At 40.1% G+C, this 27,707-nt stretch overlaps 3 protein-coding genes across 6 annotated transcripts; all 3 read left to right on the forward strand.

The window, feature by feature from the left end:
* The first annotated feature begins 72 nt into the window (after positions 1-72).
* plagx (pleiomorphic adenoma gene X) lies at positions 73-6,819 on the forward strand. 2 transcript variants are annotated; one of them, XM_053643876.1, is made up of 3 exons: positions 73-323; positions 4,897-4,963; positions 5,058-6,819. In XM_053643876.1, exon 3 carries the CDS (start codon positions 5,104-5,106, stop codon positions 6,250-6,252), a length of 1,149 nt encoding a protein of 382 aa, XP_053499851.1. In that variant the 5' UTR covers positions 73-323; positions 4,897-4,963; positions 5,058-5,103; the 3' UTR covers positions 6,253-6,819. The 2 variants fall into 2 exon arrangements, with proteins under 2 accessions (XP_053499851.1, XP_053499850.1); XM_053643875.1 differs by having other exon boundaries at positions 4,897-6,819.
* A 5,654-nt stretch (positions 6,820-12,473) lies between these two features.
* trappc6b (trafficking protein particle complex subunit 6B) lies at positions 12,474-17,168 on the forward strand. Of its 2 annotated transcripts, none has more exons than XM_053643888.1 (7): positions 12,474-12,732; positions 12,913-13,369; positions 13,603-13,670; positions 14,287-14,404; positions 14,592-14,675; positions 15,082-15,175; positions 16,877-17,168. In XM_053643888.1, exons 2-7 carry the CDS (start codon positions 13,268-13,270, stop codon positions 16,906-16,908), a joined length of 498 nt encoding a protein of 165 aa, XP_053499863.1. In that variant the 5' UTR covers positions 12,474-12,732; positions 12,913-13,267; the 3' UTR covers positions 16,909-17,168. The 2 variants fall into 2 exon arrangements, with proteins under 2 accessions (XP_053499863.1, XP_053499864.1); XM_053643889.1 differs by lacking the exon at positions 12,474-12,732 and having other exon boundaries at positions 13,091-13,112; positions 13,222-13,369.
* A 1,808-nt stretch (positions 17,169-18,976) lies between these two features.
* tpx2 (TPX2 microtubule nucleation factor) lies at positions 18,977-27,648 on the forward strand. Of its 2 annotated transcripts, none has more exons than XM_053643873.1 (17): positions 18,977-19,208; positions 19,506-19,629; positions 20,968-21,117; positions 21,250-21,373; positions 22,070-22,141; positions 22,552-22,674; positions 22,783-22,892; positions 22,982-23,127; positions 23,745-23,916; positions 24,182-24,320; positions 24,527-24,743; positions 25,177-25,272; positions 25,378-25,548; positions 25,723-25,869; positions 26,055-26,166; positions 26,417-26,604; positions 26,853-27,648. In XM_053643873.1, exons 2-17 carry the CDS (start codon positions 19,524-19,526, stop codon positions 26,961-26,963), a joined length of 2,184 nt encoding a protein of 727 aa, XP_053499848.1. In that variant the 5' UTR covers positions 18,977-19,208; positions 19,506-19,523; the 3' UTR covers positions 26,964-27,648. The 2 variants fall into 2 exon arrangements, with proteins under 2 accessions (XP_053499848.1, XP_053499849.1); XM_053643874.1 differs by having other exon boundaries at positions 26,438-26,604.
* Positions 27,649-27,707: the final 59 nt, after the last annotated feature.

Below are 27,707 nucleotides of genomic sequence, written 5' to 3' on the forward strand. Positions count from 1 at the left end.
ACAAAGCCATGCACGAGCTATAAAAAAAAAAAAAAAAAAAAAAAAAGGGCGTGACGTCACGTTCCCACAATGCACGCGCTCTTCTTCAGCAGCTCGAGCGCCGCTGTGTTTAGAGGGAAAACACCGCAGGCCTGGACAAACTCCAGAAAATAAAGAAAAAAAGAAAGACGGGGGAAATGAAAAGAAAAATCAGAAATGTACTGCAGTAAATGTTTTGGGTGCTGATGGATGCAGGAATGGCAGAGCGAGCGTGTTTTTCGAGCCTGGTTAGTGATCTGATCCGGCACACAAAGTGGACTTTTGCTGGGCTTTAAAGTTTTGTGGTGAGTGCTGCTCTGATGTTTTTAATGCATTTATTATTATTATTATTATTTTCTTAAATATCAAATGAATCCGTGGTTCAGATCAAATCTGGTCAAATATCTCATGTGCATAAATATTTATATAGATATTATATATATTTTTTATGCATAATGTAATTTTTCGATTTAAAAGTGGGGGGAAAAGACTTGCCCGGTAAAAAAAAAAAACAAAAAAAAAAACCATTTCGATGACTAATGGTTGAACAAACCTTCACTGAGCATATATACTTTACATATATAATCTATTTATATCTATAACACATAAAGTTGTTTTTGTGCTTTTTCTCTGATTTTTTCGATTGAGAAAACTTGTTTTTCGATGGATGCCCAAATATGCATGTGTAATCTAGATGTTTTGTTGCAATTGTGTGATGTGAATGGTGTGTGTGTGTGTGTGTGTGTGTGTGTGTGTGTTAGCTGTAGCTGCATGGTGGTGGGATGATGATGATGGGGGTCTAATGCATGCAGCATTACACACTTCTGCTGACTAAGAGCAAAGTTGTTGCACTGAATAAAAAGTGTCTCTCTCTCTCTCTCTCTCTCTCTCTCTCTCTCTCTATATATATATATATATACACACACACACTTTTTTACCATTAGTGTCATTTGCATATAATTATTTCCTTTATATTCCACTTTATATACATGAAAAACATCCAAGACATTTTTGTTTCTGGTGCGTTTCCTTTTCTAAAGTGTCAGGTGGTAACCAAATGAGATCGAATTGTTTAAATAGACTCTTTCAAATCTAGTAGCTTTTACACGCTTAATTTTTTAATAGTTTGAAAAATATCCTATGTCGTGACAGATTTGAAAGAAGGGGAAAAACCCACAAGTATATTTTTTAAGCATATTTAAATTCATATTACAATCATAGCCTCTTTTTTTTTTATCTCTGTAGAATTTTGTAAGATTTTATACATACACAAAATAATCTGTAATTGTTCTGTCTGGGGTTTTTTTGGGGGGGGATTCAAATTATACTGTAATTTTCACTGCAGAATTTTGACGAAAGGAAAAAACCCCCAGCTCTTCTAGGATTGAGACATTAAACACGCATAAAAGAACTTGTAATGATTTATATATAATTATTTCTCTGAGAATGAAGTTGCACTTGATTTTTCAGTTGTATTCCATTGGTTATATCGTAATAATTATATTAACAGGCTACACTCACTCGCTTCTACGTAAGATCATTTTATACGACCCTTTTCATATGGGTGAAATCCTTTCTAATCTCTAAACCTTATGTTTCTAGTAAGCATCTAATTAAGCAGAGGAATTTCAAGTTTATATTTGGTAGTAGCTGAACACTGGATTGAATGAACAGGAAAAAAAAGAAAAAAAAAAGTGCACAAAAAAACCCCCAAACAGTGCAAGTGCAAATGGAAAAATTTTATAGACAGCCTGCTTTAAGTGTACGGCTTTGTACCTGTGCGTCTGTTCCATTTCCTGGCCTTTGATTCACTTCCCTATGTTGAGCATGAAGACTAAAATGAAACGGATCAGAGTGCAACTTAAACAGTTCGAAGGGAATAATATAACAGCTATAAGTTAGAATAAGTTTTATATAACTTATATATATTTTTTGTTTAATGGCGGAAGAGTTTAATATAGTAATGTGGTTATTACACGGTCATACATAAAGTTAGTACAGTACAATACAGTTTTGTAGTAACTCGGTGTTTCATATACACTCACCGGTCACTTTAATAGGAACACCGGTACACCTGCTCATTTATGCGGTTATCTAATCAGCCAATCATATTTCAGCAGCATAAAATACAGCTCAAGAGCTTCAGGTGATGTTCACATCAGAAATGTATGTTGGTACCAGATGGGCTGATTTGAGTATTTCAGAGACTGCTGATCTTCTGGGATTTTCACACACAACAGGCTGTAGAGTTTACACAGAATGGTACAAAAAAAAAAACATCCTGTGAGCGGAGGAGCTGCAGTCTGAAACACCTGGCTGATTTAGAGAGATCAGAGGAGAACAGTAACTCAAATACAACTGTGGTGAGCAGAAACGCATCTCAGCATGCACACAACATAAAAACCTTGAAGTGGAAGGACTACAACAGCAGAGGATCACATCAGGTTCAAGGACAGAAGAACAAGAACAGGAATCTGAGACTATCATGGGCACAGACTCACGCAAACTGGGAAGTGGAAGACTGGAAACAGACCAGCTGATTTGTTTCAGTTTCGATCCAGATTGCTTCCACTGTCCAGTTTGGTTGAATCTGTGCCTATGATGGCCTCAGATTTAGGGATGGGGTGATATCTTATCGTTTGAGATATACCGGGAGAAATTCTCCCCGCAATAAGAATTAGTCTTCCCGTGATAATAACGATAAAGCCTAGTTGATGACGTATTTCTGTGGGCGACGGTCTGCGACCCATTCGCATCAAAACGAGTACGGCGGAAGGCGGACGTGAAGCCGAGGAGGAGTTTATCGCTAAACGAGGAGCCACCTCTACAATCTGGAACTGGTTTGGTTACAGAAAATCAGTTTTACTTTTAGATCAGTGTTTGTGTTTCTGAGGCTCTCAAGATCACATCTATCACTTGTAGCTAAAAACAGTGGTGCATGATGCTATGTTTATATCGTAACTGATATCGTTATCGCAATAAATACCAGAAAATATCGTGATATACTTTTAAGTCCATATCGCCCGTCCCTACTCAGATTCCTGTTCTTGGCTGACAGGAGTGGACCCTGATGTGATCATCTGCTGTTGTAGTACATCCACTTTAAGGTTTGATGTTTTGTGCATGCTGAGATGCTTTTCTGCTCACCACGGTTGTAAAGAGTGTTATATGAGTTATTACATCCTTCCTGGCAGCTCGAACCGATCTGGCCGAGTTCCTCTGACCTCTCTTATTAACGAGACGTTTCCACCCACAGAACTGTCACTCACTCGAAGTTTTTTGTTTTTCGCCGATTCTGTGTAAACTCTAGAGATTGTTGTGTGTAACCGCGCGAATGTGCAGGTGTACAGCTTTTCCTGATCAAGTGGACAGTGAGTGTATACAGTCCCCTCCGAAAGTATTGGAACGACAAGGCCAGTTTATTTGTTTTTGCTGTCCTGTAGACTGAAGAGATTTGGGTTGGAGATCAAAAGATAAATATGAGAAGAGAGTTTAGAATTTCAGCTTTTATTTCCTGGTATTTATGTGTAGATGTGTTAAACGACATACAACACACTTACAACGATGTACTGAGCAACAGACATCAAATGGTCGGCTAAAGGAAACAACAGCAGCTGATGACAGAAACATTGTGAGAGCTGTGAAGTAAAACCCAAAAACAACAGTCGGTGACATCAACAACAACCTCAAAAGGGCAGGGCTGAAGGTATCACAATCCACTGTTCGAAGAAGACTTCGAGAGCAGAAATATAGAGGCCATACCACAAGATGCAAACCACTCATCAGCAGTAAGAATCGGAAAGTCAGATTGGAATTCTTAAAGAAATACAGAGATGAACCACAAAAGTTCTGGAACCAAGATTATCCTCTACCAAAGTGATAGAAAGGCCAAAGTGTGGAGAAAGAAAGGATCTGCCCATGATCCAAAACATACAAGCTCATCTGTGAAACATGGTGGAGGTAGTGTCATGGCTTGGACTTGCATGGCTGCTTCTGGAACATTCTCACTGATCCGTATTGATGATGGAACTCATGATGGTAGCAGCAGAATGAATTCAGAAGTTTACAGGAACATTTTATCTGCCAATTTACAGAGAAATGCATCCCAATTAATCTGGAGGAACTTCATCACGCAGCAAGACAACGATCCAAAACACACTGCCAACTCAGCATAGGACCTCATCAGGGGGGAAAAGTGGAAGGTTTTAGACTGGCCAAGTCAATCAATCACCAGAACTTAACCCAGTTGAACAGCATTTCACCTCCTGAAGAGGAGACTGAAGGGAGAATCCCCCCCCCCCCCCCCCCCCCCATTGATGTCAATGAGTCACAGGCTTGATGCAGTTAGATATGCAAGAGATATGCAACCAAATAGTAAGTGTTATTTACTTTAATTTACTTCAAGGCTTATTTGTTTGTATATTAATGCTCACCTAAAAATTCAGTGTTCTAATACAAAATGTTCTATGCTTTATAAATAAACAAAAAAAAAAAAAAAAGCTGAAATCCTAAACTCTCATCTTTTGTTCTCCACCTTTTGATCTCAAACCCAAATGTCTTTGGTGTAAAGCACAAAGAAATGAACCGGCCTTGCCGTCCCAGTGGTTTTGGAGTGGACTGTATACGTATGAAGTGCAGAAAAGAGTAGAGTAGAGAGCTTTATTGTAATTTTAGCCTTATAGTATAATATATAGTCGAATGAAATGGTGCAATATGTAGTGCAAATTGTGAATGTTCCAGTGCAAATGGACAACAGAACACAAGACAATAAATGAATGCTGAGTAAGTCGACTCAGTACAATAGAAAGAGCTTAATAAATACAACACCTGGTCTATAACTAAAGCTAAACTTTATCGCATATTTGTGTCTTTGTGCAGGATGTTGAATATGCAAAAGGACTACCAACCATCTCAAAAGAAGTTATATGACAAAGTTGGATCTCTGGTATTCTGAATCCCATCGACTCTTATATATGTATATTTATACATAATCGTAAAACTCATCATAATCATGCTGTGCAAAAAATGGCTTCTCCTAGATGTCCAAGCACAAACGTCCTAAAAACTGCTCGTACGTATGAAACGATGTTCCATGGAAAGGAGCAGCTAAACAGCCACCTACAGACTCATGACTCCAACAAGCAAGACCTGCAGTGTGAAGAGTGTGGCAAACACTACAACACTCGGCTGGGTCTGAGACGCCACGTGGCTACCCACGCCACGTCTGTGACCGGAGATCTTACCTGCAAGGTGTGCCGTCAGGTTTTTGGAAGCATGCCGACTCTTCTCGAGCACCTGAGCACTCATACCGGCCGACCTCCACCAGGCGTAGCCGTGCGGGAGCGAAAGCACCAGTGTGAGCGCTGCGGCCGGCGCTTCTTCACTCGAAAAGATGTGAGGCGTCACGCTGTGGTGCACACAGGCAGAAGGGACTTCCTGTGCCCTCGCTGTGCTCAGCGCTTCGGCCGACGTGACCACCTTACCCGCCACTTGAAGAAGAGTCATGCCCAGGAGCTGGACGTCCTCACGTCTGCACCCTCCAGTGTGGTAAAGGAAGAACCAAGTCTGACCATGTGCACCTCGGGATCCCCTAAGGATGCCTCGGAAGCCTTTTCGATGGGTATATTCAACCCCCAAGGTCTGCAGAGTGCCTCTGCCTCCGGCGTCAGTCACCATCACCCTGTGGTACCTGGGTCCCTATCCAGCCCAATGGGTGTGGGCTGCTATTTTGAGCCAAGCAAGCACCAGCCCCACCAGTACCACGAGGCTCAGCGATACCAGCCTGCCTCCGCTACCTCATATCTGAAAGCTGAGATGGAGAACTTCCTGAATGAGCTCCAGTGCGGCCCGATGCCACCTCAGGCTACAGTTGCAACCTCTGCATCCAGACCGAGCGACCTTCTTCCTGATAGCCTGGGAGGTCCGAGTGCCCACTTCACCCTCAGGAACTCCTTCACCACTGCCGAGCCTTCGCCTACCGCTGCTAACGTGGACCTCTCACCACTGCTGGGCTTCCTGCCATTTGGCCTCCCACCGTACAGTTCAGGGGGCCTTGTGATGGGATACTCTACCACTACCACAGATTGCTCGCCGACTCCTACCTCTCAGCTCTCTGGGCCACTCGCCTCGTTTCAGCCACAGCCGCTGCACGAGCCTCAGGCCTTGGGGCATTTAAATCAGCCTCCTGGTTTCTCTCCTACTCTACCTCGATTCCATCAGGCCTTCCAACAGTGATGTTTCTTTTAAACCTGAGTGACAAGTATTCTTGCCAAATGGCATACACATAAATCGAAGCACTCAGTGGACTTGTTCGATTGAAGGCTCTTACTTTACAGTTACTGCTCACTAAATTCTGTAGAATAATAATAATTTCTGAGAATTTGGGATTGACTAGAGGTTGTTTTAGAGTAGTTTTGACTTCGTTTTTTGTTTTTTTTTTCTTAGTAGGTCAACAGTTTATTTGGTTGTAGTGATTTTACGGTGTTATTTAGATCGATTTAGTATTGAGAAGTCCGCATTGAACTAAACTGAGGAAATACAATGCTGTGCAAAAACTCAGAGACCACCGTTTATTCAACTTCCAGTCAAGATGGCAGTTCAATGAAAGTTCTTAATTTCTCCACATCAGTAATGCAGGAAACGTGTATTTAACTGGAAACTAAACAAAAGCCGTACAAAAGTACGTGAATTTATGTGTGCGTGGATGTATTCCTGCTTAACACACAGTGTTCCTCGGATACTCTCCACTGCAATTCACGCCAGAAGCCAACACAACTACGCTCTTTACAATTTTAAATCTAGAATTTGTACGCCTTCTTTAGTTGGCCCACTGGGGGGGGGGGGGGGTCTAAAAAATTAAGAACCCATAACTTTTGCAAAGAACTCTTGAAACAGGTTTACTTTGTTAACTCTTTACTTTGCGGAGTTTTCCATATTTCCAACAAGATGCAGCTGCGATCTCTCTACAAAAGGCGTTCCTAAAAGTCTCACTGACATTACGTTGAGACTTACCGTTTAAAAGTGACACTCGCGTTCGAACAAGGCCGTGTGCGTCGAAAATAGCTATAGGAGATCTTTTTGAGACGGATACTTACCTTGCATATGGAAGTGGAAAGTCAAAGGAAATTATGTTGTAAGGCACCGGAATTTCCACATCCTGATGTGTGGAGAAACGGAACCTTAACAATGATGGCTAACCCTAACTCTAGATCACTGCATATACAGTTGTGCCCAAAAGTTTGCATACCCCTTGCAGAATCTGTAATTTATCAAAATTACCCCGTTCAAAGGATTACATACCCTTGATTCTTAATACTGTTTGTTGTTACCTGGATGATCCACGACTGTTTTTTTTGTTTTGTGATAGTTGATAGTTGTTTTGTGAGCTGTTAAACTTTTGAACAGGATGATCGGTGTAGTAAATTGTTAGTATTTTGTCTTCTGGGAAATATGTAAATATCTGATGTACCGTCTGAAAGGCAGGATTAAATTTCAAATGTGTCATCTTTAAACAAAATAATAACAGTTCACACTGATGATCCTGTTTAAAAGTTTACACCCCCCTGGCTCTTAATGTATCGTGTTGCCTTCTTGAGCATCATAGTCGTGTATGAGACGAGTCCCTCGGTGTGAAAAGATGGATCTCAACATCATATAGCCGCTGTTGGAAAGGGCTCACATATGCAGAATATGCAGGAAAAGTAAAGAATGTGCAGGTCCTGGAGGATTTTTCTGAAGAACAGTGGGCAGTTTAACTGCTCAGGACAAACAAGGGACTCGTGAAGAACTATCACAAAACAAAAAAACAGTCGTGGATCATCCAGGTAATGACACACAGTATTAAGAATCAAGGGTATGTAAACTTTTGAACGGGGTAATTTTGATCAATTCAGCTATTATCTTGTCTTATGGACTATATGTAAACATCTGTTATGTGAAATAGTTTATTCAGGACAGCACTAAATCAAAGAAACAACATGGGATTTTTATGATCCCTCTTATTTTGTTAACAGTATTAAGATTTAGAAGATTCTGTAAGGCGTGTGCAAACTTTTGGGCACAACTGTATCACGCTGAGATGAACGGTAGTTAGAGATGGCCAAAAAAATCATAATAAATCAAGCTCCACTCTTGTTTTAAATATGAATATCTAACACTGAGAAGACAGCTGGGTCTGAAAGCCTTTTCTGAAAAAAAGTTTTTAAAAAGAATAAAAAAAATAAATACATTTTAAATCACAAGAAAGGAATTTTTGACAGTATGTACACTCCCAAGAAAGAAACAGAAATACTCTTAGGACTATGACGAGGATCAAGTGGAGTTTTGTGGAAGTGCAACAACATCGGAAGGCATTGGGATGCTGAATAAACGCTGATAAATACTTGGAGAATATAATGCAATTTAGACCGTTTTCTGGGAACTAATTCATTCTACAGCGAGATAACGAGCCCAAGCATGGGGCGAAGAAGATTGAGATGAGGTGTCGAAACTAACTGCTATCCCAGAGTCCAGCTCTCAATATTAACAAACATCTTTGGGATTCTTTTTGGGTACTAGAGGTGTTAACAAAAAAAACAAACCGTGGTATCATCCTTGGGGATTTCTTTAAGAACCGCACAAAGAGACTGAAAGCTGTAATAAAGATAAGGGTAGACATGCTAAATACTGAAATGTCAGATCTTTAGTTGTGCGGCTTAAGTGTGTACGTTCCCGGAGTCACTTCGACACTGAAAAACAAATTACGTGCACTTGATGTCCATTTTGGCTGGAAATGAAATAAACAAAAGGGTTATCTCTGACTTTTGCACAGTTCTGTACTTTGTAATATTCTTTGGATAAAGAGACTGGATTATCACAGTGTTCTCCATTGTACAAGCACTTTTTCTCAGTCAGAAGCACTTCCATGACTTAAGAGTCAGTTTGAACTGTGGTCTAATTCACATCTCAACTCGCAGCTCACTCAGTACATAATCTACCTCTTTTAGTGGACTTCTCCGCAGGGGAGCCTTCTTCCTATCATGATATTGGCTAGAGACGCAAAGTGAATCCTTGTACGAAATGATGTAGTGGATGTAGAGAGCTTTTTTTTTTTTTTTTTTAAGTGGGGATTTTAGAGTGCATTTCAGTAGTAATGAAACTGAGACAACTATAGATTCAGGTGTTATCAAAAAAAAGTAGCTTTTATTCTTGGTGTTTTAGCATTTAAGGTGAAATTTAAAAATGTGCTGTTGCGTTCTGCAGATTGATGACGTACGGAACGACTGTAAAGAGTGAACGACAGTTTCGTTTGTCTCGTTCCCTGTAACTCTTCATTTCTCTCTGTTCATTCCAGAAAGTTCATTGTAAAAGCAAATGATTTCAAATATAAAGTAGCTAACGATGATGCTGAAAATCGGATAGCTACTGAAGGAACATATGATTTCTGGTTCCTTACAGCAGGAAGTTACTTCACTTCTTTTTTTCTTTTTCTTTTTTAGCTCATCTGGATTTTTTAAAGACCCCCAAGAGAAAAAGAAATACTGTTTTTGGTCCTTTTATCCAATTTAAAGCAAAGTATTTTGTCTTATGTGATTTCTGTTGCGTTTCTCTTACGGATGTTGCATAAATTAATGACACCATTTTCTGCAAATGGCACGACTCCGGAGCAGAAGTTCATTCGCGAGATGAACTCAGTTTCTGCAACAGAAGGAAAACAGGCCTGAGTCTGAACGGACTGGAAACCAATGTTACTGTGATGTGTTTGGACTCAGACGTAAACTACCTCAGACGTATCTGCAACTGTGTTTATGTGGGTATCTCACTGGAGTAAGATGGTTTACATCTTTAATATGTCCAATCGTGGCACTTGTTGTCTTTCAATTGGCCTTTTGTCAAATCTTTTTCACGTTTTCAGGAAAAAAAAGGCTGAATTCATTTAATGTACTTAGTAACAAATTCATGGATGACAGAGAAAATAAAATAAAGTATCTTCAAGACGTCCGAGTATTTTCATTCTTTTAACCGACCTTATAATTAAATAAATAAGTTTGTGATCTGAACTAACTTTTTGACTGCTTTTCGAGAAAGAACAGCATATGAATGTATACATATTTTGCTGAAAACATTCTTCTAGACTTACAATTTAGCACACTTTTGATTATTTTTATTGATTTATTTTTCTTTGCTTTACAGGAGAAATGTGTTTTGTTTTTATTATTTAAGAAAATGATCAATGCCTTGGTGGTGTAGAACCAATTTTCCAAAGATTACCATTTTTAGTTTACTAATGAACGGTACAATACTTTTTATCCTTTTATATTTACATTCAGTGTTGTGGAACGTCCCTGAAACACGTTTCTGGTGTCATTTATGTTACACTTATGTTTTTTTTGCAGTTTGATATGGTGTATGCAAAGAACCTCTAATATAAATTATCTAACCTGATGTTCAAAATGAAGTAACTAAGTCTGATTCCTGTGTTCTTATAAAGGGAACTCGGAAAACTCGTAGTAAAGTCATGTTCAAGGTTGATGTTCCCCCAAGAGCTAATGTTTACTACCATATTCAACACTCTGATGTTGGGGGGGGGGGGGGGGGGGGGGGTGTTAGTTCTTTAGTTGTCCCACTGAGGATCAAGAACAAGCCTCTCAGTAGTGTTCCCTATCAGAAAAACCCTTTTAGGAGGTTTTAAGAACCATTAATTAGCCAATGAAACTTCAAAGAACCCTTGAAAGAGTACAAAGTACCACAGTTTGAAATTGTTGCCAAGTTATAGATATTAAGAAAAAAATAATTACCAATAATTTGGAGTTTGTGTCATATAATTACCCAGTTAATACACCTTTAGAAAAAAAATCACTTCAATGGTTCTTTGCCTAAAATGAATGTTTTTTAGTTTCCACAAAGAGGAACCCTTAAGATAGGAAAACACTTTGTTGACACATTTTATTAGATTGTTTATGAATACGGATGCTGCATGGTTTTAGTACTGTCACTTCTTTAGTTACAAAATATTTAATGAGAAACGGGGGTCATGAGTGCCACCCGTTTCAACGATGTGAACAGGAAATCATAATAAGATGAATGTGATGGGGAATAAATAATCTGCAATTAGCAGTCTCACTGAAGATGCATTTTTGTTAACTTTAGGAAGGCAAATTATTTCTGAGAAATGAATTTGGTTTGTAATAATTGTAGTATAAAAATAGTGTCATAAATGTATTATAATTGAATCAAAATAAATTATACAGTATATAAGGGTGTAATAGAATTACCTAAAATAAAGTTTTTCTCATATATGGATGCGTAGATGCTGAGTCATTTAACTCACCACCCTCTGAGGGGAGAACAGTTCCACCTAAGGTTCTTCGGTTATTCAGTATATTGGATCTGTGCATTAGGTCTAATAAACCTGCTGCTGTCTGTGTCATTAATGTTCATCAAACAACAAAAGACAAAGAGAAAATCACTCACTCACTCCTTTGACAGAATAACTTCCGTAAATGTAATAAGAATCAGTGTATATATCATACAGTGAAGTCTTTTTTATTTTACATTTAATTGCTTTATTCAATTTCTGTAGTATTTCTTACTTGAATATTACCGATAGACCTACCCGAGAAAACGTATCGTTATCGTGAAATAAGATTGTAGTCGTATCGCCCGCCCCTAAACATTAGCATTTGGTGATTCCAGTCTTGAATTTCACGTAAAATGTGAAATGTACTTCTTAATGTAGTAAATATCATTTACCCTGCTGAGAAGGATTATTTTTTATTCATAGACAGATTAAAAGCAGTAACAAAGCGTGAAGCTTGTTGTTATGACATGCTGCTGATTGTAACTCCACTCTGTAGTCTCTCTCTCAGACTATATAACTGTGTGGGAGAGGCATCAAATCACTGAAATGTCAACTCCAACTGGAGGACGCAATATAGTGTGATACAATAACAAAACAGGTTCGTTTGTATTTTCATACACTTGTAATATGATAAAATTTCTATATCCCTTTTCGATAGGAAACTAGTTGAGGTGCTGATGACATGAAATACAAATATTAAATGGCAATGGTAAGATGTAATAGTGGTATTTTTTTGTTACATTTATGTTGCCATTGGTTTGTGAAGGTTAAAATATGAATTTAACAGCTCAGTGTTGAGTTTATAAATTGCAATTTCAAATCTTTTTTCAATTTAATTACTTTCTGGACTCGATTCGGACTCGGCCATTAAGGACTCGGACTTGGGTCCAACTTGGCCCCTTTTGGACTCGGATTCGGCCATTAAGGACTCGGACTTGGGTCCAACTCTGCCTCTTTTGGACTCGACTCAGACTTGAGTCCAACTTGGCCCCGTTTGGACTCGACTCAGACTCGGCCATTAAGGAATTGGACTTGGGTCCAACTCTGCCCCTTTTGGACTCAGACTCAGAATCGATTGGTTTAGGACTTGGTCGCCACTGGAACTCGACAAAGGTGGACTCGGACCCGACATTAGTGTTAACTGTCAAGGACCCTTCATGAACCCATTTTATGTTTTAAGTGCATCTATATTTGAGACCATACGCTTAAACATACACTTCCTGAAGGATTTAATTACATTTAAGGACATAGATGTGTGGGGGCTTTAGTACTATAACTCAAGTAGATTTTTGGGTGTTGTATTTTTGACTGTAATATAAAAAGCTATTTCACTGAAGGGAAGCTGTAAGATCACCTTTTCATCTTTGACAACAAACGTGAGCAGAAACAATGACCTGTTTGTTTCAGCTCATTTTAAAACCAAACGTACTTGATAACGCTTTTATAATATTTCTAACACAGCCAGCATTGTGAATTGTTAGTTATTGTATTGTAATTTTTATTGTATTGTTATGAAATTGTTAACATTTCTATTTTTATTTCTACGTTCCAAACAGGCAAATGCACGGACAGCTAAAGCAACCCGGAAGCCCAGGCGAAGGACTCTTGGTTGATTCTCAAATGACTCCCTAGTGTACACATAGTGCACTAGATAGGACGTAGAAGCCCATAATTCACAACCTACGTAGTGCACTTCGGTAGGAAGTTAGGAGCGGTTTGGAGTTCAGTCACTGGTTTGTGGGAGTTTGGCTCTACTGTGTGTTTTATGGCTTTTATACACATCTGGGAAGCAAAAATAGATGTAACCGAGCAAATATATTTTATTTATATATATATAAGTCGCTGTTGTTGTTTGTGTTAAAAAGCTACAGATGATATCCATATCCATGTACTAGCTGGGTAATTCGCTGGATGAGTGTTTTCTTCCCAGCAGAAATGGCAGACGAGGCTCTTTTTCAGTTCCTCCATAATGAACTTATACAGTATGTCAACAACGCAGAAAGCGGAGAAAATGTAAGATATAATATTATAAAGTAACAGGTTGAATCTATAATAATATTATTTTACAAGGAGTTAAGTTATAAAATGATAGTTTTAGGTTAGATATAAGTGTTGAATGCCTTTAACTAAATGGTTGGTGTCAGTTGGTGATATTTAAGTGTAATTAAATGTATATACTCTCTGTGAATAAATGTGTCTTTTTTATAAATTTCTTATCAAATATACGGGACATTTTTCGTGTCCAGGAAAATGGACGGTGTGTTTCTAAGCTTGAGAACATGGGATTTCGTGTGGGACAAGGTCTCATTGAAAGGCAAGTCAATATTGAGTGTGTATTTAAATATGGCTGTAATATTTTAGTTTTTTTTCATTGTATAATATCTTCTATATTGATTAATCAGGTGACTGACAATTCTGCCGAGACAAATTTCACATAGATGCAAAACTAATAAGCATAATTGAATTGAATTAATTTACTGTGTCACTATTAAAGGAAATCTCTGCCCTGAAACCCATTAAGGGGGGGGGGCATGGTGGCCTTGCACCTCTGGGGTTGGGGGTTCGAATCCCGCCTCCACCCTGTGTACACGGAGCGTGTATGTTCTCCCCGTGCTTCGAGGGTTTCCTCCGGGTACTCCGGTTTCCTCCCCCAGTCCAAAGTCATGCTTTGTAGGCTGAATGGCATGTCTAAATTGTCCATAGTGTGTGATTGTGAACTGCGATGGGTTGGCACCCCGTCTATTGTGTCCCCCGCCTTGTGCCCCGAGTTCCCTGGGATAGTCTCCAGGCTCCCCCGTGACCCTGTATAGGATAAGCGGTATGGAAAATGAACGGATGGAAACACAAAATATGTTTAGATTAAGTTTAAAACCTTTTTGTAAAACCATAACTGATCACGGTGGTGGTTACTGTCTTTACTGCCTCTACAGGTTCACCAAAGACACAGCACGTTTTAAAGATGAACTCGACGTCATGAAATTCATCTGCAAAGATTTCTGGACCTGTGTGTTTAAGAAGCAGATTGATAATCTGAGAACAAACCACCAAGTAAGTGTGCTCAGGTCAACTTAAATCATCATCACATCCGGTCACGGACTGAATGTGTTAATGGGTTGAATATCTTACTGACACATTGATGTCTTGTGTACATACACACATTATTACCTCAAATACAGCAAACAGGGTGCAATGGTGTGTAACTCCACTCATGTGTCTCATACCCTTTTTTTTGTAGGGCATTTACGTACTACAGGATAACAAGTTTCGGTTATTGAACCAACTGTCTGCTGGTAAACAGTATCTGGAACATGCACCAAAGGTAAACAAGCCCCCTGACAACACCGTCAGTGTATGAATTAACATCTTTTTAAACTCTTACAACAACCAACAAAACGTAAATCCTTTCAGAAATGGAGCGCCAATCTTTATTTCGCTATTGGATGGGACGCTGGTCCATTGCAGAGTGCTATACACACAAACACACACACACACACACACACACACACGCATATATAAGCATTCACACACTCTTTCGTTTACCACTCTACTTGCTGCCATGTTTATGGGAGGTCTGAGGAAAGCAGAGAACCCGGGCGAAACCCACACACACACACTCCTCTTGTATTTCTCTTGGCTTTCAGTAACGTTACTTTGGTTTCACTGAAAATATACACCGTCTTGTTTTCATGACTATACATTTGTGTTATTTGTTTCATCCTGTGCAGTATTTGGCGTTTACCTGCGGTCTGGTGAGAGGAGGGCTCTACAACCTCGGTGTAAAGAGCATCGTCACAGCTGAGGTGTCCGTCATGCCTGCTTGTACGGAGCACTGTTTTTATGATTATACACAAACACACACACACTAAAGTTTACAGTTCCTTCATAAACCAAGTTAGTACATCAGCTCCACTTGATCCAAATAATCACATTGGCGAGCGAGACTCAAAGTTGAAGAGCGAGACAGAGAGGCGAAGAGAAGGGCATGAGAGACAGAGAGACAGGATGGAGACTGAGAGAGACACAGAGAGGAGAGGAGTGTGACAGACAGGAGAGAGAGAGAGAGAGAATGATGAGTGGGAGACAGACAGAGAAGAGAGACAGGATGGAGATAGATAGAGAGAGAGAGACAGGATGGAGACAAAGAGAGAGAGACAGGAGAGACAGAAACAGGATGAAGATTGGAAGAGAGAGAAGGAGACAGGATGGAGACAGAGAGAGAGAAATGGGATAAGGATTGAGAGGGAGGGAGGATGGAGACAGAGAGAGAGAGAAACAGGATGAAGATTGAGAAAGAGAGAGAGAAACAGGATGAAGATAGAGAGAGAGAAACAGGATTAAGATAGAGAGAAACAGGATGAAGATAGAGAGAGAGAGAAACAGGATGAAGATAGAGAGAGAGAGAGAGAGAAACAGGATGAAGATAGAGAGAGAGAGAAACAGGATGAAGATAGAGAGAGAGAGAAATAGGATGAAGATAGAGAGAGAGAGAAATAGGATGAAGATAGAGAGAGAGAGAAACAGGATGAAGATAGAGAGAGAGAGAGAGAAACAGGATGAAGATAGAGAGAGAGAGAGAAACAGGATGAAGATAGAGAGAGAGAAACAGGATGAAGATAGAGAGAGAGAGAAACAGGATGAAGATAGAGAGAGAAACAGGATGAAGATAGAGAGAGATACAGGATGAAGATAGAGAGACAGAGAAACAGGATGAAGATAGAGAGACAGAGAAACAGGATGAAGATAGAGAGACAGAGAAACAGGATGAAGATAGAGAGAGAGAAACAGGATATAGAGAGAGAGAAACAGGATGAAGATAGAGAGAGAAACAGGATGAAGATAGAGAGAGAGAAACAGGATGAAGATAGAGAGAGAGAAACAGGATGAAGATAGAGAGAAACAGGATGAAGATAGAGAGAGAGAAACAGGATGAAGATAGAGAGAGTATGTAGACAGTGAGAGAGAGAGAGGATGAAGGCTGAGATAAAGAGAAAAAGACGGGATGGACACAGAGAGGAGAAGAGAGTGACAGACAGGATGGAGAGAAAGGATGAAGACTGAGAGACAGGCAGAGGAGCAGAGAGACAGGATGGAGACTGAGACATGGAGAGAGAGAGAAATGTAGGATGAGACTGAGAGAGAAACAGGATGGAGATGGCCAGAGAAAGAGAGAGAAGCAGAGGAGAAGAGAAAGACAGACATGTTAGAGACAGAGAGAATGGATGTGAGAGAGCGCAACGGAGAGGGGGAGAGATGGAGACAAGAAACAGGATAGAGACAGAAGCAGAGAGAGGGAGATGGAGAAAGAAAAGAGAGACAGAGAAAAAAAGAGACCAACCCAGAGAGAGAGAGACAGAGGGAGCATAAACAGGGTAGTAAATAAGGTACTGGTGTACAGCATCAGCGTGACACTTCCTGCTCGTCCTGAACTCTTTGTTAGGATTAGTGATCACTGATTTAATATTATTTCACTACCAGCTCATTTTAACTCACTCACCCATCTGATTGTTCTTCTCTCTTTAGGTAAATTCCAGGTGATGATCCAGAAGATGTAAAACACTGAACATAAGAACAAATTCCTTATAATATATACACATCAGTCATCGTTTTGTTGACTTTTGATTTTATTGTACTATTTTTTTTTTTTTTTCATTGAAGCTTGTCATTGGTTCCTTGCACGCAATTTACATCATGTTAAGGTCAAGCCTTGTTGTAATGTGTTCATTTGTACCATAACCCTGATTTATTACTAGTTTTACACTTTATGTACTAAAACAAATTTGCACAAGTTATCATTAAAATGTGTTGCGTTGGAGTTTTGCGCCATGTTTTATTTATATGTGTGGGATATAATATTGGCTCAGCTAGTTGAATTAGTTTAAACAAGTGTTAAGCCATACCTCAAAGTGCAGTCCAATGCATTGTTTTCGGTTGGATTTAATAAGACGGCTCATAAGACTTATTTCTCAGTTGCTTTGTTTACTGACAAATGAGTCTTTTGGGATAAAGTTGCCATCCTGCATTAAAGGAAAAATCCACCCTGAAGACTTGGAAAAATCCACCCTGAAGAGTTTACACCAACGTCGCTGGATTTCTCATTAATATGGTGTTTAACCTCCCTGGAAAATGAGTAAGAAGAAGTGGGTCTTTTGTATTTGGTGGCTAACAGCAAAATCTGACCCTTAAGATTGAGTTTGGTTCTCCTATTAAACACCATTGTAACTGCATTAGCAATGTCTACCTGTGACAACAGTACGGCAGATAACCTTTAACTTCCAACAAATCAGCAACAGAAGTTTTAACTACATCACGAATATTTCAATATAAATTAAATAAAATAAAAAAGTTCTATCAGCCAGGCAGAATTGTACAATAATTACTTGTTTCCCGTTATTCAGTGCGTTTACATGGACAACAATAATCCACTATTAACCCGATTAAGACAATACTGTGATTAAGAAACTACCATGTAAACAGCAATTTTTAATTACCTTAATCTGATTAAGGCCATACTCGAAGTAAGCACTAATCAAATTAAGACGTGGAGTACTCCTGTTTTAGTCGCATTATGGACGTGTGTAGATTGACGATCGATTGCTTTAATGGAAATGTCAGAGCCTTACTTTTAGGTGAAAAGTCTGGTTATCTTTGAACAAATGGAATCATGTGGATGTTTTTAAAGCTATTAGCACTGTAATTACAGTGAGTACTAAGAATAAATGAAACCAAAAGCGAAATACACTATATGCCCAAAATTATGTGGACACCTGTCCTGACCATCACACTCATCCTGTTCCAGACTTAGTCCTTTCTTTGCTGTTATAATAACCTCTACTCTTCTAGGAAGGCTTTAGGCTAGATTTTGGAACATGGCTGTCCTCTTTCAGCTGCAAGAGCATTAGTGAGACTGGCTACTGACTTCGGGTAAGGCCGCTTGGCACACGTTCCAGTCGGTGTTCCAGTTAATCCCATAAGGTGTTCAGTGGGGTTGAGGTCAGGGCTCTGTGCAGGACACTCGAGTTCTTCCACTCCAACCTTAGCAAACCATGTCTTCACAGTGCTCGCTTTGTGCACAGGGGCATTGTCATGCGGGAGTAGGTTTGGGCCTCTTAGTTCCAGTGAAGGGAAATTGTACTGCTACGGCACACAAAGACATCCTATACACAATCCTATATGAGTTCTTCCAACTTTGTGGCAACCTTGTGGTTTGGGAAAGAACCACATATATCCACATACTTTAGCCATTAAGTCTGTGTAGCTGTAATCACCATAGATGTGTTTTCCCACATGTAAATGGATGAATAGATCAGAAAGCTTTTCATATAAACTATAAACTAATATATTATGAGGGGATTTTCTATCATTTAAGTTTAGGAAGGCCTACAAAAACAGTGCAGACCCAAGACCCCTGATAAAAAAAAACGTACACACCACTAGTGAAATATTATTATTATTATTATTATTATTTTTATTACAACCAGCATTTACGTATAATACTTTCATGAAGAAAAAAAAACACTGCATAAAACATAACATAATATAATATTAACCTAAAGTTCGTTGTTTTTTTTTTTTTTTAAATGCCCAGGAAGTAGACTTAACCTTAAAAAAAAAAGCACGTCACGTGATCCAACTCGTACTTTGACGTGACCAATAGGCAGCCGAGTTCACCCTGCGCAGCGATGCTATTGGCTGCTTTTTAAACACGGACCAACGGCGCTGATATTCAAACTCATTTGGACTGTTGAGTTTCGGACGCGTCTGTTGGGGCGAGTTTGCGGTGGTATTTAGTTTTTTTCTGCGTTTTGTTCTGTGTTAACAGATTTCAGCGGCAATAGAAGAACATTTTTTGAGGGTAAGAATGATTTAAAGTTAACCGGTTAGGTGCTACAATGTTGTAGAAGTTTCTAGTAACGTTAAAGCTAGTTTATATGTCTTGTTTGTTACGTTTATTAGCATGAACATGCTAGTCCTCCATTTTCTGCTGTGGCCACGTATCTATTGGTGTAACTACATACGAAAGCACACTTTTATTCCATGTTAATTGATGGTCTAGTAATGAATAAAGTACAGCTAGTTAAATTTGTCTGATGCTATGTGTTTTTAGTGCGTTATTGATTGATTGATTGAGTGAGTTAGCTTGGCTTTGCAGACCCCTCGGGTTTAGAAGATGGACACGCAGCAGCCTGGAAACTCTGCTGATCCGTACTCATTCGATGCCCCGTCTCATGTAATGCAAGATTTTAACTCCGAAGATAATGCTGATCAGTGGTTTGGTAAGCTAACACGTCATCTTGAACGTTTTATTTTTATCACGTCCTGTCTGCTTCCAAATGTAACCTTTTGTGCATTTTCTCAACCTCCACATGCATGAGCAATAGTTCTCCACACTCAAGCTCTCTTCATTTTTTTTTTTTTTTCACTTTACACCACAGATCACAATTTTTCATGTTTACGGTGAGATTCCTCAGAGTAAGCACTGTATAAACAGCCTCAGTGAAGTTTAGATTGTAGCCAAGGAGTTGCAGAAATCTGCTTTGTAGGTGGAGGAGGTGATTATTGAGGCTTCACTGAGATGGAAAAGCAATGGAGAAAGCTGAGGGTGTTTTTGAGGAGATCCATTAAAAATGAGGGAGAACTGGACACGAGTCCGAAAAGATTCAAACAAGGAGGATACTTGAAAAGGTTCTTGGAGCCAACCCTGCTGGGAAAACAAACAAACAAAATGGAAAGCACTACAAATACCATTATGATTATTGGTCCTTAATGGTATCTACTAGGCATTATGAAAGAAGCTACAAAAAGAAGGCATCAGTTTACCAGTAGAGTGTCACAGGGACCATTTAGATTTTCCATTATAACAATAAAAACCATTATGAATTCTATGAGGGTTTCTATTTAATTTTTTTCCCCCAGCAGGTTAATGGAATGAATGTACACATTTACTTTGTTAAATGTATTATATGTGGTGATGGAGGGACTTCTGTGTAACTTTATTTTATGAATGTGTTTTCTTTTTGCTTTTATCGTTTTGAAGTAAATGTATGAATTCTTTTTGGACACGGATATCGGTCCATATTGTGATCGTAGAAACGAATGCGAACTCTGCTATATTCTGAGGCGTTTGCAATCGTTCGAAGGTACGGCAGGTTTTCTGCGGAACCCGTACGATGCATCATGCGACAGTCAAAACTCGCGTTCAGCTTCTTCGGTTCACTTGTCGGACATGAGTGCAGATAAAAGATCTCGTTTACCAACAAACGTTACTGCGAAAGACTGCAAAACAATTGTGTTGCACTTTGTGCCGATTCAAGTAGTTTTCTGGGAAAAAGCTCAAACTCAAAGTTGCAGTGCAAATTCTGAAGAGAACAAGCCACAGCAAAATCAAGCGTTCTTGGATGCCATAATCGCACAAACCCAAACATGTCATGTACTTCAATGTACTGACTCTACGTGCATACATGTGTTCTCTGGGTTTATGCACACTAAATGAAGAAAACACAAAAACAGCCTACTGGGTTTACGTAGTGGTTTCTACACAGAGTACACCTATTTAACTACATAATTGGGAACGTGTGGTCTGTATACAACCATGACTCTTTTTCTTTCTTTAGACCTGATGGCTGCCTCCACAACTGGGGAAATGGAGCAACTCACAACCCCCTTAAGGGTTCCAAAACCTTTTGATGGAATGCACAGTGAAGCCCTGCCTAAAGCCATAGTGCCACCCATGGTCCATGTGGCAGAGACCACAGTGTCAGCAGGTAAGACTTCTGTAGTGTGGACTTGCTTCTATGCGAATGCTATTGATTACAAATGAAAGAATAGTGTATATCATAGACTTTCAATGAGTACAATTACAAGATGGGGTTCTTTTTTTTTGGGACTCTGCTCAGACGTTGTAGCTGAAAGCATTTCTCCAGAACCTCCATCCAACATTGTGACTTCATGGGGAGATGGCAGACCAGCAGGAGCTCCTGGCCAGGCTCAGAGGAGCAACGTTCCAGCTCAGCCACGCAGGTACAGACCGTTCTTACCATTCACGTAATCACTCATGTAGCTGCACACACTTTAATGAAATAAATCAAACCAGATGGTTTTGAGACCATAGTGGTGTTCTGAAGTTGTATGTATTCAGTTGACTAACCTTTCACTAATAAACTGTGTGTATTCCTGCAAACTGCTTATGAAAATAATGAGTAAAATGTCAAGCTTTGTGACTCACAATTAAATTTCACCATATTCAAAACACTTGTTTGTGTATTGTCAAAATGCAACAAGGATGCACTGTGAAGATTTGTTTTTAATAGCTTAGGAGTCTGTATTATTGATCCCTGGCCAGGACTGAAAATCTGGACCCAATGCAGACATTTAAGGTTTTTCTTTTTTCCCCTGTTTGCCTGGATGGACATGCAGTGCAAGCTAATTTAATGGGGCGGGGGGGGGGATCAGTTCTTAAGCAGTGCTTTCAGTAGGCTGAAGGTGAGATATTACATAGTCAACATAAACTTTCTAATATTATTAAATTGTTCTACTAATCTAATGTGATTTGCATGGCCCATTAAAAAAAATAATTTTATGCTAGGATATGAAGCATCGTAAGCTTATTCCATGCAAGTGGCAGTAGAAATTTATTACGGTTCATGTTCTAGCCAAGGTCTTAGAAGCTGTTCTGCCTCCGTCCTCTCTTAATTTCTTTTTATTCCCCCCCTACAGAGTATTGAAGCGTCCTGTGGTCAAAGATCAACCTCAAGCTCCTTCTACACCTCCTGTGATGAAGAAGAGGAGGTAAGAGCAGGACTGGCATGCAAAATGAATTGCAGTGGTTTATGTAATAGTGTTCAGTTAGAGGCTCATGTCGCTATTTCCAGAGTTGTTCCAACTTCTAGACGAACAGTTTTCCATCCACCTCGAAGGTAAGTGTGTGTGTAGATCTTGGTGCACAGGGTCAATGGTGATGTTGCATGAACGGGGTGCGAGCACTTCTTAAAAATGCACCACACGCGTTCCTTTTCTTTATTGTTTATTTTAAGGTTGGGTTATATTGGAATCTTATGATGAATTGTTGCGGCTCGCTTCTTGGTAGTCTTCTAGGGTATTTCAGTGTTCACCTACTCCACTATTTAAGAAGGAAAAAGTACATAATGATTTCATAAAATTTTGCTACAGATGTGTGGACACTACTTCTTTTTCTACAGGAGCTCAACGAGTGCAAGACAAGCTCGCCGCAGTGGTGCTCCCACCAGACGCAGCATCAGGCAAAAGAACAAACTGTCCACGCCCTCAGCTGCTGCATCCGCTTCTACCTCCTCTGCTAACCAGTAAGAGGCAGTACTGTTAAGCTAGTTGTCTACACTGAGTTGTACGCACACGGTAATCGCTTTAGTTCTGTAACGTGCCACTTACTCAAGTTACTTTTTGGACCGCAGGCAGAAGAGCACCGAGCAGCAGGAGCTGGAGCGCATTGAAACTCTACAGAAGGAGGTGGCCGAGCAGCGCAAGAGGAATGAAGCTAGCTACAGAGCTGCGCTTGCAGGAAGTGAGTATGCAACCTCTTGCTGGTATGAATCCTTCCCTGCCCCTGCCCCTCTCCCTTTAGACAAGCCTACTAACAATCTTCCGTTACAGGTCAGCCTCCAAAGAAGCATGTGCTGTCCTCCACTATTCCCAAAGAATTCAACTTCCGCTCCGATAACAGAGTGAAAAACCATACAGAAGTTTCATATAAGGAGTGCGATTTTACTTCCCAACTGCGCAAGCACCCTTCCTCACCTGTGAGTATCAACTCTGAAAGTAGGTTTGAACATCTAGGGCAGGGGTGTGAAGATTTGTGCTTAAATATTTTAAAGGTCCAGTTACAAAATTCCACATAAGCAACTAATGTTTAGTTGGCAATGTTTTGGTTAATAGTAGCACTTCTACATATCTGTCTAGTGCCACAAACCCTGAATAGATAAAGATGCACATCTGTTTTGTCTTTGTTTTTTTTGGTCATCTTTGACTTTTCTTTAAACAAGCCATATTGTCCATTTGCTACTCAAACTTGAGTGGGCAAATAAAATGAAACTTGTCAACACTTCCTTATCTGATCAAATATCTCTAGTGATGTTCCAGTGAGCTGCTCAGCTAAAGCATTCATATAAATGCATACGAGGTTCAGAGGTATGACCCTAATAGTGTAGTAACTCCTTACAGTAACCACCACAAGCCGCCATCTAACTATGATGAGGGTGAAGAATAGTTTGTGCCCCCTTTTGGCTGTGTTTTCTTCTGTTTCTTGGACAAGCTGAGATATGAAGCTAGAAGGATTTTTTAAAGCTTTAGACTTGACATAAGCAACAGTTTTAGCCCACAGACTAACTTATTTCTAATTGTGACACTTTTATTACAGCTAAAGGCTCACAAGGGCACCACAATCCCCAAGCCCTTCAACCTCTCCACCGGCAAGAAGAGGAAGTTGGAGGAAACCAATTCCTACGTGTCTATGGCTGAGCAGATTGAACAGTTTCAGAAGCGCACACCAACCCGTTATCACTTGCGCAGCCGTCAGAGTCAGGAAAGGGGTGGGTCAAAGCTACAGTTATTAATGGTTTATTTAATGCTTACTACTTCAATGTTGGTGAGTGTTATGTTCATGTACTAAGCGCACTGTGTATTTAATGCATAAATATGTGGAGGTTAAACTTATCCAAGTGTAGTTCATCAGCAGATGCTTGTTTGTCTCATGCGCAAAATCTGTAAATTTATAGCTTTAAATAGTTCAGTATGTTACCCAGACTTTCGTGTGTCACAGTAAAGTAAGCTGGATTTTATTTCCATTGTCCTCAGGCCCATCACCAGCGAAAACTGAGAAGCCCAAGGTTACTCACCCTCACACCCCTCAGCTCTTGACCCGCCAGAGAAGCCGCCCTGCCATGGTGAAGAGCGCTGCTGAGATCGAGGCTGAAGAAGTGGAAAAACTGCAGCAGTATGTAGCTCTGGATTTGTCTCTTTTCCATAACCTCCCCCAAAACACCTAGCTTTTGCTATACAGAGTACATTTTCACCTGATTTTATGTAAGGTGTGTTTTGGCTGGGGGGTTAAGGAAATCCTGATGAGGTTCCTTTTTTTTTTTTAAACGGTATTCGTGTGGTGCCACGCATACAAGACGGTACACCCTTGTCTTCCCTCAGGTTTAAGTTCAAAGCTCTTGAGCTCAATCGGAAGATCCTCGAAGTGGCCCTGGCTCCAAAGAGGCCTGCTCCTAAAGAAGTGACCCGTCCAGAGGGCTTCCAGCTGGAGGTGGAGAAACGTCTGCAGGAGCGACATGCCGCCAAAAAGACAGTAGAGCAGGAAGACCACACCTTCCACTCCAAACCGTTACCGACCCGAATCCTGGAGGAGGTGGTGGTAAGAAGCGCTTCAACTGTTTAAAGATAAGATTTTTGGCAGTCCAAGTGAATTTGTCTGCGTTGCACTTTCCAAATAGGCTCTTCTGCATTTTACCTAAATTTGACTCGGTTAAAGTGTTTATTTACGTGGCAAATCCAATCAGAATTAAATTTGTACATGCAAGGAGTAAAGTTAAGTGTGACGACAATATAGACTAGCATGTGAGTGTACAAAGTAACTAATGCTAGATGTTTGCAGAGTTTTCATTCACGTAGATCCTCTCAATGCTGTTACGATAACCTCCAGGCTACTGGGAAAGATTTGGATTAGATTTTTGGAGCCTGGCCATTTGAGTTATTTTGATCAGATTCAGGAAAAAGCACGGGTTCAGCTTATTAGGCTGCATGTAAATGGTGTTCTGAGCTTTCTAACGTTTTACTTTTGTCCTTAGGGTGTCCCAGAGAAGAAAGTACTGAACCCTACTGTCCCCGAATCTCCTGCTTTTGCACTCAAAAACCGTGTACGTGTGGAACGCAGGACGGAAGAGGTACATGCTGGCTTCTTAATTTGGATGAACTTGATTAGGAGAAACAACTTTTCTTTTTTGGGGGGGCTGTTCCTGAATTTCTTGTATGTGTCTGCACATTCACAGGTGAAAGTGCCGGCTCCACTGAAGGCACTTCCTGTGCCCCACTATGTGCCCTTCCAGCCCAAACCTGCAGCCAAGAACCATGTAGAAATGTGTCCTTTCTCATTCGAGCAGCGTGAGCAAGAGCGCAAAGCACAGAAAGAGAAAAGGCTGGAAGAACTGAGAAATGAAGAGGTATGACTTCTCAGCTAGGCGGTATTGAGTCATGACTCTCAGCAACATATGATCATTAATAACAACTGGATTTTTTTTTCTTTTTTTTACATAAATTTTTCAAGAAAATGAAATGCGCATGATCTTACCATTGCCGATTATCCTACATGCAGCATGTTTTTCTAACATTTCCAGGTGCCCAAGTTCAAGGCTAGGCCTTTGCCTGACTTCCATGAAGTGAACCTTCCAGAAAAGAAGGTAAATGAACCTACCAAGCCTGCTCCTTTCAAGCTGATGGTGGACGAGCGTGGATCTGTGAAGAGTGAACGTTGGGAGCAAATGGTAAGTTTATTTTTTTTAATCCCCCCCCACCCCACTTACTGTGTAAGGAAACAACTGGACTTCTTGCAGAAGTACTAAGTCCTGTACATGAAGGAAATGGCCTGGGTGCTGGCTGGCTTTTATTTATTTAATTTTCCCCCCCTCCCCCAGTTGATGAAAAAAGGTTTTCTTTACTCCTGTCATAGATAAAAGAGGAGTTGAAGCAGCAAGCTGATGCAGCGTGCTTCAAGGCGAGACCCAATGCAGTCGTGCACAAGGAACCCTTTGTGCCCAAGAAAGAGTCCCGCTCCATCTTGGGTATGTTACACTTAACACATCCTGCAGTAGAGCTTGTGGCTGACTGTCTTGAACCTGTGACCCCTCACTGCTGGTTCTGCTTCACCGTGGTTTTGTCTGTGGTTCATGTCGAGCTTGCTGCTCTGCTAACTTCCCACCTCTACTATTTTTGTTTGTGTTTTTTTTTTTTTACTTCCCTTTCCACTGACTTCTCCCTCTACTCTGCCACACCATTTTGGTCACCTTTTATATCTATTGGCACTTTCTCAAGCCGATACTACCCACTCTGTAGTTGCCGAGGGTTTCCAGCTATTTACGGAGCAGCGGGCCAAAGAACGGCTGGAGTTTGAGCGGGTCATGAAGGAGAAGGAAGCGCTGAGGGCTCAGATGGAGGAGCGACAAGCCAGAGAGCAAGAGGAGCATGAGAAGGAAGAAATCGCCAGATTACGGCAGGAGCAGGTATATCGGGCAAGCTTCGTAGCGGTGGAATCTTAATCAATTTGTGAGCCATGTAGCATGGTATAAAGTATTGTACCTTCAGTACCCTCTAACCATACATTACAGGATCATAGGAATGAACTCTAAGTGATGTTACAATGTTGTTGTTTTTTTTTTTTTCTTAACACTTAGCTTAGCTTGAATGCATTGACAGTAAATTAAGTGTTTGAGCTGGGGTGTGTCTAAATAGCTTTCTCTTGCTTTTACAGGTGCACAAAGCCCAGCCAATCAGGCGCTACAAACCAGTCGAGCTGAAGCACAGCGAGATGTCTCTCACCGTGCCGCAGTCTCCAAACTTCTCCGACCGCTTTCGTCTTTAAAGTCTCATCAGGACAAATTGTACATAACTTTAAATGTTTTTGCTTCCTTTTAAATCACTTTCATTTGTTTCTTTTTGTTTCTTTTTGTTTGTTTTTTTAAGTTGTGTGCTTAGTCAGCAATGTTTTTTACCCTCTGAGGCTATAGGCTACACTCAGACTTGGACACTTGTTTGTGACTGTGATCCATTGCATTATGTGAACTGTTGTATAATACGTGTTCTCTCATTCTTCTCTACATGTAGCCTCTGCCATTTTCTGTCTTAATATTTTCCCTTCTTTTTGTAATGTATTAAAGGTGTATTAGAACAGTTTGTTGCATGATGTGGGTTTTTTCCTTTCTCTTCTCTCCTCTCCTACTTTTTCTTCCTACATTTGGCTGTTTGTTGGGGAATGATGCTATAAGGGCTGAGATGATGCTACAGTTGAATGTACTGAAGAAAAGTATGTTCTCCTGTATTAATGGACTATCCTGTTTGGGTACAATGTCTTGGATGGCTTTTTTAATAGATTTAAAACAAACCAAGAAAAGTAACATTCACATCTTGCACTTCAGCAAGATGTGTTAAGTCATTAATTCAGTAAATGTGTATAGGGCTGCGTGATGAGTCATATGATACTTAGACATTTCTGCGATGCATGGTCTGTATCATAACATACAGGTCTGCTAATGGCGGTGTCGCATTGTGTGGCTTATTATTATTATTATTATTATTATTATTATTTAGTTGAAGGATATTTGTATTT

This window comes from Ictalurus furcatus, chromosome 15 (assembly GCF_023375685.1).
Source record: "Ictalurus furcatus strain D&B chromosome 15, Billie_1.0, whole genome shotgun sequence".
Classification (NCBI taxonomy): Eukaryota; Metazoa; Chordata; class Actinopteri; order Siluriformes; family Ictaluridae; genus Ictalurus; species Ictalurus furcatus.

Coding starts and splice junctions, on each gene's coding strand:
- plagx (XM_053643875.1), top strand. CDS start 5,044: ATGGCTTCTCCTAGATGTCCAAGCACAAACGTCCTAAAAACTGCTCGT.
- trappc6b (XM_053643888.1), top strand. CDS start 13,268: ATGAGTGTTTTCTTCCCAGCAGAAATGGCAGACGAGGCTCTTTTTCAG. Junction 13,370..13,602: donor ACGCAGAAAGCGGAGAAAAT/GTAAGATATAAT, acceptor TTTCGTGTCCAG/GAAAATGGACGGTGTGTTTC. Junction 13,671..14,286: donor GGACAAGGTCTCATTGAAAG/GCAAGTCAATAT, acceptor CTGCCTCTACAG/GTTCACCAAAGACACAGCAC.
- tpx2 (XM_053643873.1), top strand. CDS start 19,524: ATGGACACGCAGCAGCCTGGAAACTCTGCTGATCCGTACTCATTCGAT. Junction 25,549..25,722: donor AAGAACTGAGAAATGAAGAG/GTATGACTTCTC, acceptor TAACATTTCCAG/GTGCCCAAGTTCAAGGCTAG. Junction 26,167..26,416: donor AGAGTCCCGCTCCATCTTGG/GTATGTTACACT, acceptor CACTTTCTCAAG/CCGATACTACCCACTCTGTA.